This window comes from Equus asinus, chromosome 12, assembly GCF_041296235.1.
Source record: "Equus asinus isolate D_3611 breed Donkey chromosome 12, EquAss-T2T_v2, whole genome shotgun sequence".
Classification (NCBI taxonomy): Eukaryota; Metazoa; Chordata; class Mammalia; order Perissodactyla; family Equidae; genus Equus; species Equus asinus.
In genome coordinates, this window is record NC_091801.1 from 73898880 (window position 1) to 73917403 (window position 18524).

General features: G+C 40.4%; 1 protein-coding gene across 3 annotated transcripts in view; it reads right to left on the reverse strand.

Moving 5' to 3' along the window:
* The window catches only part of ASAP1 (ArfGAP with SH3 domain, ankyrin repeat and PH domain 1), a 343885-nt gene that overhangs the window by 138121 nt on the left and 187240 nt on the right, over nucleotides 1–18524 (reverse strand). For all 3 annotated transcript variants that reach the window (XM_044781189.2, XM_044781186.2, XM_070481609.1), the window contains exon 4: nucleotides 10624–10696. In XM_044781189.2, the coding sequence (XP_044637124.1) occupies nucleotides 10624–10696 (73 nt within the window). The remainder of the gene's footprint in view (nucleotides 1–10623; nucleotides 10697–18524) is intronic.

Genomic DNA, 18524 nt, shown 5'->3' on the forward strand with positions numbered 1-18524 from the left:
ATTCCACATAAAACAACAACAAAAAAGTGCAGACGTCACTGCTTCTCCTTTCACCCTATTACCCACTCACCTCTCCAGCACATGATAGTTTTGACTGAAGAAATGAAATGCCAATTTTCTGTATTCAGGTATTTGTGATCCACTAATCAGAGTTGAAGGCATAACTCTTGAGTCACCTGTCATGTACTGTCATATATTATAGTTATTTACATGAGTCCAATTGCCCTAAAACACAGTAACCACCCATGAACCAAGAGCGTTCTGTCAATCCCTTGTAGCTATATGCTCAACAAGTGGTTAATAAATGAATTACTCATATACAATTTTTTTTAAGATTTTATTTCTCCTTTTTCTCCCCAAAGCCCACCAGTACATAGTTGTGCATTTTTAGTTGTGGGTCTTTCTAGTTGTGGCATGTGGGATGCCACCTCAGCATGGCTTGCTGAGCAGTGCCATGTCCATGCCCAGGATTCGAAGTGGCAAAACCATGGGCCACCAAAGCAGAGCACGCGAACTTAACCACTCGGACACGGGGCCGGCCTCACTCATATATAATTTTTATAATTAAAGGTCTGCCGTTGTTACCTTGACAGAGTAACTTGTGCCAGACTCTTGCTCCTGTCAATAACAATTATAAGTGATGGACAAAATATAAAAATGCAACTGTTTGAAGCCACTGGAGAGCCAAGACAAGCAGACACAAACAGGAGGGGATATTACCCTTCAAGGAAGGGAACCCCATGGGGGAATATCAAATTTTACTGGCTTTTCTCCTGAGGGCAGACCTCGGTCCACGCTGGGCAAAGAGAATAGAACTCACGCAGAAAGTGGCATTTTACCAAACTGAAGTGTTAGAGGTCAGAGTTTGGGATTGCTTTAGGAGCTGGAAATTGAAGAGGGAAATCCTAGAAAGCAGGAAAACACAGAAAGGGGAGCCCTCAAATCTGTATATATTCTCCCTTCAAATCCTTGCCTGACCCTGAACTGCACATGCATGAATGATACTTCAAGGAGTCCAAGAGAAAACAACATCGAAAGGGCTGGGCAGATTTCAGCCACTTCCCAATGCTGAGGAAAAAGTACAGAATTCAAGCCCCACAGAGGCAGCAGGGCCTGGTAAACACTTTGGGCTGAAACCTCAGAAGAATCATACCTTAGGAATATGGAGCCTCTTGGAACATATTGCAGGACTAAGGGCTATATCCTAGGACTGTGAGTAAAACTAAAATAAACCCACTCTAAGAAAGCCTTTTACAGGATCAAAGTGGTGGTGATCACCAGCAATTTAACTGTGTACTAGAATTAAACACAGCACACTTCAGAGGAAGATGACAGAGTCTCTACAGCATATAATTCACCACATCTACTATGCAAACAGAAATTACTAGACATGCAAAGCAACAGAAAAATGCAGCTAAAAAGCAAGAGAAAAAAAGACAGCCAAGAGAAAAAGAATTACCGACAACCCAGATGTTGGATTTAGCATACAACAACTTCAAAAATAAATACAACAAATATGTTCAAGAATCTATACGAAAAGATGGATAAAATGGGTGAAGAGATGAAGAATTTCAAGGGAGACAGAAATTCTAAAAAAGGACCAAATGGAAATCTAAAAATTAAAAACTACAGTAGTGAAATAAAAAATTAATTGGATGAGACTGATAACAGACTGGACAGTGAAGAAGAAATAAGCAATCAACTTGAAGATAGGTAGGTAGAAATTATCCAAACTGAAGCACAAAGAGTATATAAATTAAAAATAAAGAAACAGTCTTAATGACCTGTGGAAGAATATCAAGCAGTCTAACACAAATGTAACTGAAGTCCTGGAAAGAAAAAAGAGAATACAATAAAAAATAAACAATTTGAAGAAATATTGGCTGAAATTTTTCCAGCTTTGATTAAATTTTTGCAATTAATTATAATAATTATCACTGAGGACTACTATGTCCCAGTATCATACTAAATATTTTAAATTTGTTTTTCCCACCTTTTACAACAAGGTAAGTATTACTGTCTCATTTTAGAAATCAGAAAACTGAAGCTTGAGGTGGGATGGGGGCAAGGTGAAGCAATGTGCACATATCTACATGGTGGTGGATCCAAGGCGACAAACTGGGTGTGCCTTGATTTCCCCCTACTATTTCAGAAAGCCTCAAGTTGATGAGGATGAAGGTAACCATCACCATGACCATTATTGGGTACCTGCGCTACATGCGTTATTCTTCACAACAGTCCAATGAGGTAGAAACTATTTTTCCATTTTCAGAAATGAAGAACCAATTGCTTGAAGTGTTCTCTGACCAAGTGCTCTCCTGCCACCGAGCAGGGGCTCAATCAGCATGTGAGCCCAAATCTGTCAGACTTCTCCCACAACAAATCAGTAAGAGTGTGCGGGAGGCATGTTTAGCCTATATAAAAGAATATACCATCTAAGTGCTTCATTGTTCATATATGAATTCTGCTAATTACAGAGGACCTAGTAGTAGGAGTAAGTTTGGAGAAATCCTTTGTGGCTACCAAGTATTAAAGTAACAAAACTGCTCCTCTTTTTAACTGACCCATCTAGCACTTTCATGCCATATGTCTACTTGCTTGTTTTACTTGTCTGTCTCTCTTCATGTGGAAGGCGCTCCAGGGCAGTGTGTCCATGTGTCCTGCACTCCACTGAATCCTCGATGTCCCACCCTGGGTCAGCAGTCACTCACCTCTGACAGTTAATAATCTGGCAACTCTGCCTCAGCATTTGGATCATAAAGACCTATGTTTCAAGCCTCGTATCTACTTACTAACTGTGTAATTTTTTTTTCTTGAGGAAGATTAGCCCTGAGCTAACTGCTGCCAATCCTCCTCTTTTTGCTGAGGAAGACTGGCCCTGAGCTAACATCTGTGCCCATCTTCCTCTACTTTCTATGTGGGATGCCTACCACAGCATGGCTTGACAAGCGATGCCATGTCTGCACCCAGGATCAGAACCTGCAAACCCCGGGCCACCAAAGCTGAATGTGTGCACTTAACTGCTGCGCCACCGGGCCAGTCCCTGTGTAAGTAATTTAAAGCACATTTAAATTTAAACTTACTAGCTGTGTAAGTACTGTAAACCAGGTTCCTTCACCCTAACTTGGGGACGATAACGTCTTCCATGCAGGACTGCTGAGATGCGTGGGTGACAACATACATGTATTTAAGGCCCCCGGCACAAAGTAGGCACTCAACAAATGGTACTATAATTTATTATTTCTACCAAAATTGGGCCATTAAGGCAGAGAAACATGGTTTTTATATTCACCTTCAGAGTATTTTTGTGAGGCTTAAAAAAACCCCAAACTACTGGTTGTGGAAGGAGCACTCCCAATTTTATTTAAAATGAATTAATTTCTCATGAAGTATGCTCCCATAAGATGCAAGCATACATCGCAGAAAATTAACTCATTTTAAAATTGAGAACATTCATTCCAGACCAGCAAAATGGAAGAAGTGCATACACACACAACGGCTTCTGATTTCAAGTAACAGAATATCTGAGCCAATGGCTTACTTAAACAGCCTAGAGTTACAAGATTATTCTGGAAAGAAACTTCAATTTCCTAAAGGCAGTTTGTAAAACTCCTCCAGTTTATCCCCACATAATTTGAGGAGTAAAACTCTCCTGGAAATCTATACTCCCTTTTGGAAAAAGCTTCCCTCCTTGACCATTCTGAAGGAACTCATTATTTCAATTTATTTTTACTTCTTAAGGAGTAATAAAGGACCTGCAAGAATGCAAAAGGCCTTGAAGGCCCAAAGTAATTTCTTTAGTAATTTGCTCAAATCTCTACCGCCACTAAAAGATATTTACTGAACAGGTGGCCCTCCAGTTCCAAGGGTTTTGCATGGGCAGATTCAACTAATTTCGATTCGCGGTTGGTTGAATGGTGGATGTGACCCCCGCAGATACAGAGGGCCGACTGTATTCACTGAACGCACCATGCTATAGTATAAGGGACTGGAGCATTCGTGGATTCTGGTATCTACTAGGGGTGCTGGAACCAATCCCCTGAGGATACTTAGGGATGACCATAGTATTTCTATCTAAACCTTCTACTTTGGAAGACTTAAAATTATTTCTTTTTTACTAACAAGCTTACTTTACTTCAAAATAAAAATTTTAAAATCAGATTATTATCTACAAACTTGGAAAACAGCAAAAAGGAGAAAGTTTCCTAACAACACACTAGTTGCTCTCTGCATACCTCTCAACACTTTATTTTTCTCTATCATTCTATTAAAATTGTTATCTATTTTATCTATCTATCCCTGTTAGGAAAATTTTTCTCCCCATTGAAAACAACAGGATTAAAAATACCATTATATGACACCATGCTAAGACATCAAACTTAATTACCAACTCTAGTTAGAATACAATTCACACTATGCCTTCAAATTTGAGAAAATGTTAACCAAAAAAACAGCTAAAAAGGACTCATTTAGATACAAAAACATTCACTTTCTATCCATTGCTGAGTTTGTTTAGCACTTTACCTTTAAAATGTTAGATTTCATCATATACTATGAACTATTTCTTAAAATAGATAAATTATAAAAATGAAAATTTAAGGCAAACATCACATTTTAATTTTGCTTTGAAAAACACAAATGTTCTTATAAGACTACTTGCTAGGTAATTCTAACTGAAAAGGAAGGGAGTAAAAGGGAGGCCAATGAGAAAGGCAAGAGCTTTCTTTCCTGAAGTGAAACAGCTATGGAACTGTTTAAGACCATCCAGCTGTATTTTAGAAATAAGACTTCCATATCATATGCCTGTAATCAAATTACGTATCACTGTCTTTTTTTGGGGGGGTGTGTGAAGAAGATTCACTCTGAGCTAATATCTATCGCTAATCTTCCTCGTTTTTTTTGCTTGAGGAAGATTAGCCCTGAGCTAACATCTGTGACAATCTTCCTCTATTTTGTATGTGGGTTGCCACCACAGCATGGCTTGAGGAGTGGTGTAGGTTGGTGCCCAGGATCTGAACCTGGGCTGCTGAAGTAGAGCACGCCAGACTTAACCACTATACCACAGGGCCAGCAGCATACTGTCATTTTTTTTTTTATTCACTAAAGTTAAAGGATTTAAAAATCCCAACTTTCAGACTAACAATGTTACAGATTTCTAGGGGGCACCACATATTACTAAGAAGCTAAAGTGTATTCCAAATATATCTTGGCATAAATTGTATGGAAGCTACCACATAATAATAAAATATACTTTTTGATTTGTGCAAAAAGTATATGCATATATTTTTACCACAGAAAAAGACATAATAGCAGAAATAGCCTGGGTCTTCACTCCCAAGGAAAGTGTACATGTGTGCGCTTTGGTAATAATAATGTATCCATTCAAAAAGATTAATGAATTCAATTCAACTAAGTCATTTGACAGAACAACAAATTTGGTACACTGATGCTTACCATGAATCACATGACTCTTCCATTTTATAAAAGTATACTGTGTTATCACTTTTTTAACAGCATTTTTTAACTGAGATGCAGTAAAGCTCTTCTTTCTCAAGAGATACATGCTGATTTACAGTGGGCTTATGACATGTATACACATGGCCACGCTTGCAAGGGCAGAAGTCCTACGAATGCCAGTCCCACTTCTACCGTTCTGACCCTGGGTGTCGCCCAAAGATTGAGAGCAAGATGTCAGCCAGGGCTGCAGTCACCTGAAGGCTTGACTAGCGCCAGCAGACTAACTTCAGTAGTGGTTTTTGGTGGGAGACCTTTCTCCACAGGGCTGCTTGAGTGTCCCCACAAGATGGCGCCTGGCTTCTTCCAAAACAAATGATGGGGAGGGGGAGACCAGGTGGAAGCTCTTTATGAACTGGCCTTGGAAATCACAGGGCATCACTTCTATTACATTCTATTCATTAGAAGAGAGTTATAAGTTTGGCACACATTCAAGGGGAAAAGAATTGGGTCCATCTTTTGAAAGGAAAAGTGTCAAAGATTGCAACATATTTTAAAAGCTCTAAGATGTTGAAGAAACCGCTAGCTATTTTAAACATACGTTAGGGGAGAAAGAAAGGGAGGGAGGGAAAGAAGGAAGGTGGGGACACACACCAAAGCAAACTTTCTAAATGACAATATAGCTCACAGATTAATAATGTTAAGACTTTAAAACTTAAAAACAACACAGGAAAACTGAATGGCTTGGAAAATTTTCCCTTGATGCAAGAAATTCACAGAATTCAGTTTTTTGTTTTTAAAATGTCCTCATATACAGTAGGGGCAGTAAGAGAAAGAGAGAAATTCCAAAAGCCATTTTCAAACTAAAAGGCTTACATGGAGATAATTTGTTTTTCCAGTAAAATTTCTGTTATTATTATACTGTTTACTAATTAATACTGATAAAGCTTTTGTGCAAAAATAATAAAGATATTTTAAGATTAAGATCCTTCGCCATTCTCAACCCTCTTTCAAATCATTTGGGGTGTGGGTAGGGAGTAGTGGCTGGTAATTTCAAACCAGAAATGTAGAAGTGCTTCTCAAATCTTTCAAGAGCATCAGATGGGTTTCGTGTCACTAAAGCACTGTGAGAAAACAAGAAAATTATGAAAACACACTGGGAAACAGATATCAGAGTTCAGCCTCTTGTGGCTTCTCTGGACAAGGCCAAATGCCCTTGGATGGGAACAGCTTAGATTCCACTGAGCATGTATCATGGAAAGATCTGCAACATCACTGTTTTACTCATCTAGCTATTTTTTAAGAATTAAATGTCATAGTGCTGCCCACACAAGCTAACCAAAAACCTGGGTGTGCTATACTCATTGGTGACTGCAGACACCCTACCAGGCCCAGGAGTCTGCAAGATCTGAGTTTATGCCACATTTCCAAGCCACCGGCACCATAACTACTATTGCTATCCCTATCTGGGAACCACCAAAGTCATCCTATGGATTACACTGCTAGGAGGTTACAGGTGATCGATTCACTCACAAATATTCGAGATTAGTGAATATTTAACAGCCATTCACGGAGAGCTTCTCAGGGACCCATCCAGCTAATATGCGGCAATTCATTCTACACTTGCTGAGCCCCTGCCAACTGTCACAGAGAAGACATACAGAGCTATAAACAGCAAAACTGGAGTTAGCTAGGCTCTCATTCCATTATTTGCTAGGTGTGGCATCTTGGACAAGACAGTCTGGCTCTTGAAGCTGCAGCTCCATCATCTATAATATGGGGATAACGGCAGACCTGCCTCACAGGCTTGTTCAGCTTAGCTCAGCATGATATAAACACCCAATGAACGTCATGTCCTCCAAGCTAACCCCCTTAGCACCCTCCTCAAACTTCAGCAGATCCCTCTTGTTATTTCCCTCTTTGTATCCTGTAAGCTTTCCTTTATAGCACTTTCCAGTTTCCAATTATAAATACTTCTCGGTTCGATGACCTGATTAACATCTCTCTCTCCCACTGGACTGCAAAATTCATGAAGGCAGAGATTCTGTCCAATACACCCAATATCCAGAATAGCAGCATGTAATAGGTGCTCAGTAAATATCTGTTGAACAACTAATAAACTAGGTTGAAAAATGCACAAAATACAAAGATGAAAGACACAATACCGGCCCTGATCAAGGAGCTCACAGGCCAGTGACACAGTTCTCAAATCTAGCTGCATTTAGAACCAGCTGGGGAGGAATTTTGTTTTAATCCCAGTACTTGGGCCCTACTCTGGAATAACTCTTGGCCTGCAGGCTGGAGGGATTCCCGTTTTTGTGTTTTAAGAACTCTTCAGGTGATTCTAATGAACAGCCAAGGTTAAGACTCACTGGTATAATGCAAGAGAGACCAGTCAACAATTATAATACAATGGAATGTATGTTCTCCTACAGCAGCAAAAGAACTTCCTGCAATGATGGCAATGTCCCGTGTCTGCACTATCTAATATTGTAGTTGCTAGTAACATGTGGCTACTGAACACTCAAAATGTGAGTCCTATTGAGACTGAGGACCTGAATTTTGAATTTTATTTGCTTTTAATTAATTTAAATTTAAAAGCCCTATGTGACTAGAAGCTAGAAGCTAGTGCAGACCTAAGGAGTACACAGGACAACTCTGAATCCAGGCGGGGAGATTCAGAGCTCAGTTAGCTGTGACCCCCATCCACGAGAAGAGAACAATCTGATGGAGGAAATGGCAACTAAACTCTGCAGACCCCCCCTGAACTCTCCACCTTACATACATGCTGGGGCAACCTCTGCCTCCTGCCATATCCAGGACAGCTGGGACCAACGAAAGAGCAAGATGAAGCACATCCTCACCAAGTAAAAGAGACTCTGTGTGAGCTGCTGAATGATGTAATCACTGTGGCAAAGGGAGGAAACGTGTCTTGAGCAAGGACACTTGGGAAAAAAAGAGTCACATGGCACCTCCAGCAGAATAAACATGGTAACACCTCGCCTCAAGCATAAACCATAACATTAGTGAGAACTGACGCTTATTCCTGAGGCAGAGAATGGCTCATTAAGCTCTTTATAAAATCAGATTGGTCCAACATTATTTGTAGGATGACTGAATTAATATAGAGAAGACACCCACGCAATTGATCTGATTGCCATGTTTTCCCATCTACCATGAGTTAAGCACCTACTACGTGGCAGGCAGTGTGCTAGGGACCTTAAATATTCCCTCATTTTGTCCATACAATACTCTACAAATTAGATATTATTTTCGCATTTTATGGTAAGTTAAATAATTTACTTGACTTTAACAAGTAATGACAAAGCTAGGACTCAAACTGAGATCTACATGACCTGAGTTTCTTTTTTATATAGGCTGTATTCTATTATACAGATATACTACTGTTTATTTAACAAATCACTATTTATTTTCTGTTTTTCCAAATACAGCAAACGCTTCATTGAATCTACTTGTATATAAATTTTAAATATACTTGTATTGGTGCATAATACACATACCTACATATAGAAAAGTGCATAAATCCTAAGTGTAGCATTTGATGAATTATCAAAAAGCACATTTAACCATGTAATCACTCCCCAAATCAAGAAATAGGGCAATACAAGCACCTCAGAAGCCCCTTTTGTACCACCTGCTAGTTATTTACCCCACTCCCCTGCCCGAAGAGCTCACATCTATAAAGGGCTATCATGCTAACTCCTTAAAACGAAGCTCAGACGGAAGTTACAAAGCAGGTATATAATTTAGGCCAAGACTTAAAACATTTGGTCACTACATAACTATACAATGATCATTTATCTACCTTAATTAGAAGTTAGTGTTTTATTGGATATAAAGAAATTAGAGGTATCAAGGAACCGGGGTACAAAATCTGTCAACAATTATGATGACAGAGTGTCTTAGGCCTCGGGGCTTTAAAGAAGACAAGAGACTTAGGTTTCCAGTTTAGTGAGACTTCTCATTCCCAGCTCCGGTAAGGAGAGGAAGGTGATAAAGAATCTGAGGGTCGGACTTTCCCTTGTTCAATGTTCCTTTCAGCTCTATAATTTTATGACAATTATGAATATAAATATAAATAAAACACAAACTTTATATAAGATATGAATTTATGGCATTTACTGAATTCCCACAAGTACTCCCGCAAGGTGGTAGGCCCTTTATAGGTATTAGCTCATTAAACCCCTTCAACAGCCTTGTCATACCAAGATTCTCGTGGTACAGAGGAGAAAGGAGGTTCAACAAAGTGAAGCAACCAGTTCAAGGTCACACTGCTGCTAAGGGGCAGAGCAAGGATGCAAACCCACATTGGTCCATGTCAAAGCCTGTGCCCTTTCCATTCTCCTTGGCTGCCTTCCCCTCCCAGGTTTCTGTTGCATTACAGACAACCAATTTCTTAGAGACCTGACCTCTGGGTGAGCAGGCCGGTACTACAATAATGAGAACAAAAGATGTGAGTCAGAGACCTTGAAACTCATTTTGTATTTCCAAGTCTCTCCTTCCCTGGGGCGCTGGAACCTACCATTTCTTGTGGTTATCCATTGTTTATCTTAATTTGGTTTATTTCTTCTTACCCACTGACAACATACTTTTGTCTCCAAGTGATAAAGTCACTAGACCAAAGGTAAAACATGTAGTTACACAGGTTACTGGGCACGCCCTCAGCCACAAGACACGACTCTAGCTGGCAGGTCTGTCCAGGTCTCAATTTAACCTTGCCCCTTTCCCTCCTCTAACTTTCACCCCACGCCCGTCACAGGTAACTGATTTTCAAATGTGTACAGGTACACCTCAGAAGGAAAAGGTCCTCATGTGTCTAGGGCCACTGGATTACAGATTGCCCAACTACAAAGAGGTTTCTACATATTTCATATGTCGCTTGTGGCAAAATTACCTGTAAGTCTACTAAGTTTTTAAGTGTCTAATAAAACCCATTGCAACTAATATTTTTCCTACTTTTTACTTTGGAAACAGTAACAGGTTTGGGCTGATAGAAGAGAGAGAGGAAAAAAGAGAAAACCCAAATTTCTTTGACCTACTTATTTTTCCATTTGTAACAAGTCTTCTATAAACCTAGCATCTTACAAATAAAGAGAAAACTACAGACATTACATATAATTCATGCTATCTGCCTTAGTAAGTACTTACCTTGACCGGAATTATATATTGCTTTTACAGACTTCTTCACTTTCTGTAAGGCTGTTCTATCTTGGTCTAGAGCCTAAAAAAGAAAAACGGGGAGAAAAAGATGTTGGAAAACTTGGTAAACTTAAAAAATAAGAAAAACTCACTTGTGACTGCATTTGTTTTGCTGAGTACTGGAGCAACAGCAAGCTGACATATTTATTAACAATGAACCATTTCAAAGAATGAAGTGCCCTGGATTTGAGTAGCTATGTTTTGGGGATAAATGCAGAGTTGTTCCACAAAGCTGAGTGTTGGGTGAAATGGATAACCTTCAGTCAGCTGGTGACCATGCTAAGCTATGCCCAAGAAAGGAAATACAGGACCCCTAAGCGATGGTAAGACTTGAGAGTTCACCACCTGGGAAGGGAGAAAGGCAAGCGAAAGACATGAAAGACACATACCCAGGGAACAAAACACATCTGATCACATAACGGCAATTTCAGCCAGAAAGAAAACATTTAAGAGGTGAAAGTAAGAGTGACCTGAAGAGCTCTGAACAACGCTTTTAAATTTGAGGATTCCTTTTAGTGTCAAAAAAAAAAAAACTCTATGATATAACGCCAGTTGTATTTAAAAATTCTGTTTACTGAAAAAGCACAGCATGGAAAATGCTACCAGGATGCTCGTAGTGCTTGTAAATGATTTCTTAGATGATGAATCAATACACCTACATTAATCTACTTGTGCTACAAGGTGGGGGCTTCCAGGGGACTGTCACTGCTGATTCTTAATTCAGGTGCTAGATACGCAATTGTGTTCCGTTGGTGAAAATACATCAAACAGTGCACTTAGGAAGTGTTCTCTTTCCTATATAGGTACTACACTTCAAAAGCAAGTTTAAAAAGGGGGTGATCAATATAGGTATACATATGGCAACAGCGACCTAACTTTCTAAAATAACTTCAAGTCTCTCTCTGCTTCCCCAGCAGTCAATGATCCACAGGCTGGGGACACCATGGATGGTGTGTCAAGATCTGGAAGGCATGAGCGATAGCAGCAGCAATAATAATAAACTTGGATATATAAAATGTAAAAACACTACATGTGCATTCATATCCATTACATCAGCTAAACCTCAAAACTTCAGATGAGAAAACTGAAGTCCACGGAAGTTAAGTACTTCCCTGCCTGAAGGTCACCCAGGAGACCGAAAGGGGTAAACGCAACGGCAGCAGGCCTCTATAATTCCCCTTCTCCTGCAAAATGGTCTTTCCTGCCACCCAAAACATGTGGTTCAACTGGGTGCTGCCGTTTTCCTTCAGCTCCTGTAGTCTGGACACCAATGGCTGGCCAGGTGGGCATGACCCAGGCTGGGATCAGGGTCCTTGCTAGGATTTCTGGGCTTGGGAACAGGGATCATAATGTGCAGTCTCTTTCTGATGATGTGAGCCTGGGGATGGCCAGTGGTTCTGTTTCTAGCTGTGTGGAAGAATCTGGCCAGACAGAACGATGTTAACAGAGACAAAGCACCAGAGACAAGAGGTGAAGAGGGTCTTGGTGGCATCTGAGTCCTTGCTTCCAGCTTTCCCCAAGGCATATGTCACTGCTAATGTTCCTACAGACTGAGTACATGAGATAATAAATTTCTTCTGTCCCAAGCTAGTTGAAATTGGGATTCTATCACTTGCATCCACAAGTCCTAAATAACACAAGGACTCAAGTTACTGAGCACTTACTAGACCAGGCATAAGCTTTGTACAGAAGACATACCAAGGAGATAAGCTACGTATGATTTCTACATCTTATCTCTCGGCATTGTATCTTTACAGTGCTGTGAAGTAGCATCCATATTTTTCAGATAAGGAAATGTGCTAGGCCTTCAATAAATCCTTGTAAGAAGTGGGGGAGGGAGGAAAAGATTAACTAAGGTGCTCAAAGTCACAGAGCCGTAAAGTGCTAAGTCACAATTAACACTAATGTCTACCAAATCCCAAATCTAACAGGATGCTGGGATAAAATCCAGAGTTTTCAGACTGTAAGTCTAATGCTATTTCCACCATGCCCATCACTTACATTCCATCTCCACAAATTTGTCACAGTCATGTCCTACAGCACTCTTATTTAATTAATTTTGTTCTTTAAATCCATTCACATCTTTTTTAACTTAAATACATTGTAAAGAGCTATCATAAATGGAAAACCAGGATCACTTACCATTAATAGAAGATACCCAAAAAATTACTATGTATCTCTAACTATATAAAATGCTCATCTGTTTAGTACCTCAAATCAACTCATCTAACACCAGTGATACTGTACACCATGCTTAAGGAAACTATTTTAAGAGACAGTTTCAGGGAAGAGACGGAGTTTGAGCTATTTCAAAGATTTGAGATTTATACTTTAAAATAAAGAGGGAAAGTAAGTACCATTAAAAAAATGCTTAAGTATGAACCTCAAAGTATGCTGAGGTTTACGCAGATTATCTCAATTCTCACAAAAGCCTTATGAAATAAGTCCTATTATTAAATTCATTTTATAGATGAGGAAATACAAGCTCAGAAAGTATAACTTTCCCAGGGTGGCGGAACAGCAATTTGAACCCAGATATTGAGAGCAGAATTTGATCTCCCAACCACCAGCGAGTTCTGCATTCCACTGACATCAGTGATGAACTGAAACCAAAAACAGCCTCATCTTAAGAGGGGGACTATCCATCAGTTTTCAGAGACAAATCTGTGCTAAGAAATTACAAGGCATTAGGTTGCTGGGAGTATGTGAGGGAAAGAAAGCAATGCAAATAAGTGCAAGTAAGTACCCATTTAAGAGACCGAATCCCACGGGTTTATCCTTTTTTGCAGGAAGGACATTTAAAAATGAATCCTAACGATATCCACTACTATTTATCATTTTTTCAATTTTTGTTTGTTTTTTTGGTGAGGAAGATTGGCCCTGAGCTAACATCTATTGTCAATCCTCTTCTTTTTGCTTGAGGAAGATTGTCCCTGAGCTAACAACTGTGTCAATCTTCCTCTACTTTATATGTGAGATGCCGCCACAGCATGGCTTGATGGGTAGTGTGTAGCTCCATGCCTGGGATCCAAACCCGTGAACCCCAGGCCACCAAAACAGAGTGTATCAACTTAACTACCATGCAACCAGGCTGGGTCCCCCATTTATTTTTTATATATGTATTACTTCCATCTCTCTTTTATTTTTTTAATGAAAACCCCTGGGCTTTAGGGAAGTAAAACAGCTTGCCAAATGTCACGCACTGACTAAGAGAAGAACCAGCCTATGCTTTTTCAACCATACCCCTTATACCCACCACAGAAGGTGCCCCAGTGCTTTCCCTGGATCTTAGCATTTCTTAATTATTTTCAAGAAAGGAAAAAAGGATCTGCTTCCAGAAGAAGACAATCTATCTGTTCAGCTTGAGGGAGTGATGACCACATAAGGATGGGTCTAGGCAAAGATAAATTAACGAGCAGGCTTTAATGTCCATGCACATTTAGAGCTAATGATTCCACGTGAGCAAAGGGATGTGGAAGATTTCAGCCGTTAACATTTTATGAGACCCGCTACCTGCTTTATTTTTTCTCGGGAAAAGTCTCATAATTTATGTTGAACTCTTACCAACTCATCTATAAACTAATAGGGTGTAAAGTTCATGTGCTCACTTCTAAACGTTATTAATAACACCTGCGTTTGACAGCAACAGTCATAGTTAAGTCTGGATGACACTTCTCTTTTTATACTCTAGTATTTGGCCACTAGCAAAAAGAAGCCAAGTAAAATGCAGTCTTAAGGGCTCCATGTTTAACAGAGCTGGGGAACACTGTCATTCAATCAAACAAGGCTGCCTCCAGAAATAACATGTCTGAATGTGCTACAGAGTGCCATTCCCTCAACTGCCAGACAGGCACCACCTGCAGTGACATCCTCTGAGATGTCGTATGCCTAAAATTAAATAAAGGCGGAGAGAAAAGTGGCAGATAATACAGGCTATAAAATTATTACATCTCTGAATTTGTTAAAATATGTACCTCCATTTCTAAGTTTCCACCTGAAGTTAAACAACTCGAAAGGATATGTGTGTGAGAGACGGGGAGATGGAGGGAGGGAGGGAAGGAGGATAAATGAACAAATAAACAATCCAGGAGAATATGCTTATCTCTAGTAATAGAGTAACCACCTTCCCTATCTAAAATTGTGCAATACAGCAAGTTTACATTCTCTACATTACTAAAGAGCAGGGGTGTTAACCTAGAAAAGCACTTTCAACCTTGATGTGGAGAGTTTTTTCTTTTATTTCATGTATAGTTCTAACAGGTTTGGTCATCTGAATATAAAGAGAAGAAAGCGGCTTTTTCCAAGTTAGAGACTGCCAGAGAAACCAAACCGACAGAAGCAATACATAAGAGCTGGCAAGCAGGATTCAGAAAAATTATACAAACCAGATATAAGAATGAAAAATTCCCTACGAGCCTGAGGCTACTCAGGGTAGGACATGGAACCTTTCGTACTCCCCCAGGCTCAGTGGCATCCCTTGGTCACAACACAGTGTACCAACAGACGCACACGAGTCCAGCCAGACTTGTTCCTGGCTCAGGGCATCTGCACCAGCTGATTCCTCTGCCTGGAACTCTCACCCAAACTCTTCGGATGACTGGCTCTTTCTCCTTACACAGGCCTCTGATGAAAAGGCCCTTCCTGCAGAGGCCGTGTATAGCCAGCCTAAAGCAGCGCACACCCCAGCCCACCTGCTGACTTGCTAACACCCTTCGTGCTAGTTTTCCCGCAGCACCACCACACCCAGAAACGATCCTGGGCATGACGTGTTTACTTTTATGGTGCTCACCTCCCTCCCTAGAAGAATGAAAGCTCTATGCAGACAGGGCCCCACGTAACCTGTTCACGGCTGAATTCCATGACCAGGGCCTAGCAGATGGTAGAGGCTCAAAAACGCTTACAAAATGAAGTAACAAATAACTGAATGAATGAATTCCTCAGTATTCTCAGCTCCACAAAACAGGAGGTGTGTGACATAAGACTTACCTTGAAAATGGTTGAATAAAATAGTTTTGGATTGAGAAAATGTGGGCTTCTGTAATTTTTCCCCTAAAGATTTTGAATAGCCAAAGTTTAAATGTATGTATATGTTATATGTATAAACAGTCACACCTTTAAAGAAACGACCATACAGTACCAAGAGTAACGGTTAACAGTATAGACAAAATTTACACATTTTAAGTTGGTTTTGCACTTTAAAATGGTCATTCTGGTAACTTCCTTAAACCTTTTATTGAAATATAATACACGTTATGTTAAATGTTGTTATTCATTAAGATTTTCTATTTTAGAGTTACTTTCTAAGCCTATGGCTCCTTCTTTTCAATATACTCAAGTGGGGGACACTATTTTTATTTTGGGTAGATGTGATTTTTGAAAATAAGGACAAGTCTTTGGAGCAAAATCGTATGCACATACTTATAGAGAAAGGAAACGATGGATGAAAATAACATAATAGCATAAAATTCCTTAGAGATATGCTGAGGTCAACAGACATCACACCTGGCTTCCAGGGATACTGAGCATAAATTAATTAATTAATTAACTTATTTACTTCTTGTGAGGAAGATTGGCCCTGAGCTAACATCTGTTGCCAATCTTCCTCCTTTTTTTTCTGCTCCCCACAGCCCCAGTACAGAGGTGTATATCCTAGTTGTAAGTCCTTCTAATTCTTCTATGTGAGATGCTGTCACAGCATGGCTTGATGAGTGATGTGTAGATTGCACCCAGGATCCAAAGCAGCGAACCCCGGGCCACTGAAGTGGAGCAGGTGAACTTAACCACTATGCCACCTAGCTGGCCCCTAAATACATTAATGTACCTGGAAGTGGCTAGCATAAAGCCTTGCACAGAGCACGTGCTCAGAAACTGCTGGCTGTCATTACCCTCACCTCTGAAGGTGCTTCCAAGAGAGAAATTCCTGAAAGATCTGGAGCAGTGACAGCAAAACATTTCTGAAACAAGTACTCGTACTACCGAAGGGATTTCTTCAATGGAAAGAATTTTTACTTGCTTGGGGGAAAAAAGCTGTGTTTCCACTTTATTACTTTATACAGTCATACATTGCTTAACAACGGGGCTATGTTCTGGGGAATGTGTCGTTAGGCAATTTTGTTGTGAAAACGTCAGAGAGTGTACTAACACACATCTAGATGGTATAGCCTACTACACACCTAGGCTGTACGGTACTAATCTTATGAGACCTCATCCTATATGCAGTCTGTCATTGACCGAAACGTCCTTAGGTGGCACATGACTATAGTTGCATTCAGAGAGGTAATTTCAAAAATTCATCTTAATAGATGCATCTGTGCCATAATCATCACAAAGCAAATGTTCTTATGGGTAATTCCTTTAATAGGGAAAGCAAGGGAAGACTACTCTGGCCTAATTTTGGTTCAGATCCTGACTGCTCCAGCCTTCGGCTTGCTGAGCGATCGTGCTACCTCACAGGGAGCAGGGAGGATTGGGGAGCAAGGTGTTCAGGCTACAGGAGAGGCTGGCTGCCTAATTAACATTCACATAAAGTCTCTGAGGATGAAACAGGGATGTAGGTTCTCATGCAGCCTCATAGCCAAATCAATAAATTATTTACCCATTGTAAGGCCCCATATACTAGAATGTGTAAGTGTATAATTATCATGTGAATCAGGCATGAGCCTAGAAAGTAATCTGATGTGATACTGAAGAGCACTGTGAATGAAGGTGCCGGAAGAGAGAATGACAAAGAACAATGTCTACTACCTCAAAAAAGAGGAGGGGTCACAAAGCATGCAAGGGAGTATCTGCTGGGGGGAATCATCAAACTCAGGTTTTTCTACCATTTGCTCATTTTTTCACCTAGTAACTGTGCCTGGCACATAATGAACACTACTCTGTGTCAGGCACTGGCCTAAGTGTGCAAACCCAACACTGTAGGCACCTCTACTTCCCCAGCTGCATGCCCTCTCCCTTCTACTTGCCACAGCAAAACAACACCAACATCCTTTGCTAGAACAAACGGGAAGCCTGCTACTGCTTTTGACAAGACTGACGAGGGAACTTACTCATAAAATATTCATCCTTGCTACCGTGGGGCTTTATCCCCACTGCCCATATCATTCCACTCTTTACCTTGTATTTTAGGAGTTTAGGTACCTGTGTCTCTTCTCTACTCAATCAACTAAAAGCTCTCTAACGATAATACCAGGATAAAGCTTATGCTTGTTTCTTTCTTCACATAGAAGATGCTCGGTAAGAATTTGCCAAATTGAATGACAAGAAAACGCACGCACACACAGACGAGGAAGGATGAATGAATTCACTGTTCTTAGAATAAAATCCAGGTCCTCACTACTGCCTGCAAGCCCTATGTGATCCAGCCCTGCCACCCTCTGACTTCTCTCGCTCCCACACTCTCCGCTATTCATGTCTATGCCACAGCCGCAGTCTTTTTGAACCCACCAGGCTTGTTCCCACCACAGAGCTTCTGCAATTGCTGACCTCTCTGCTGAAACCCTTTTTTCAAAACTCTTTCCCAGATCTCAAGGGGCCTGGCTGGTCTGCTCCTTCTCTTTCTTTTTTTCTTTTCTTTTTTTTTTCAGTGTTCAGCTCAAATGCTGGAAGCACAGGTCTGTCAATTTGAGGAGGAGAAGTATGGGGTGCCGAGAACCATCCTGTGTGACAGCTATATACCACCAACAGTTACAGTAAGGCTAACCAGGAAGCAGCGGCACAGAATACCTGCAAACAGAGGAAGACAGACACAGCAGCAGAAGCTTTATGAAAGGAAGAGGTCAAGATGTTATCGCTTGTTAGTTTCAAGATTAATATGAGTTGAGTGAGGCTGCTACACAAGGGGAAACGATCAA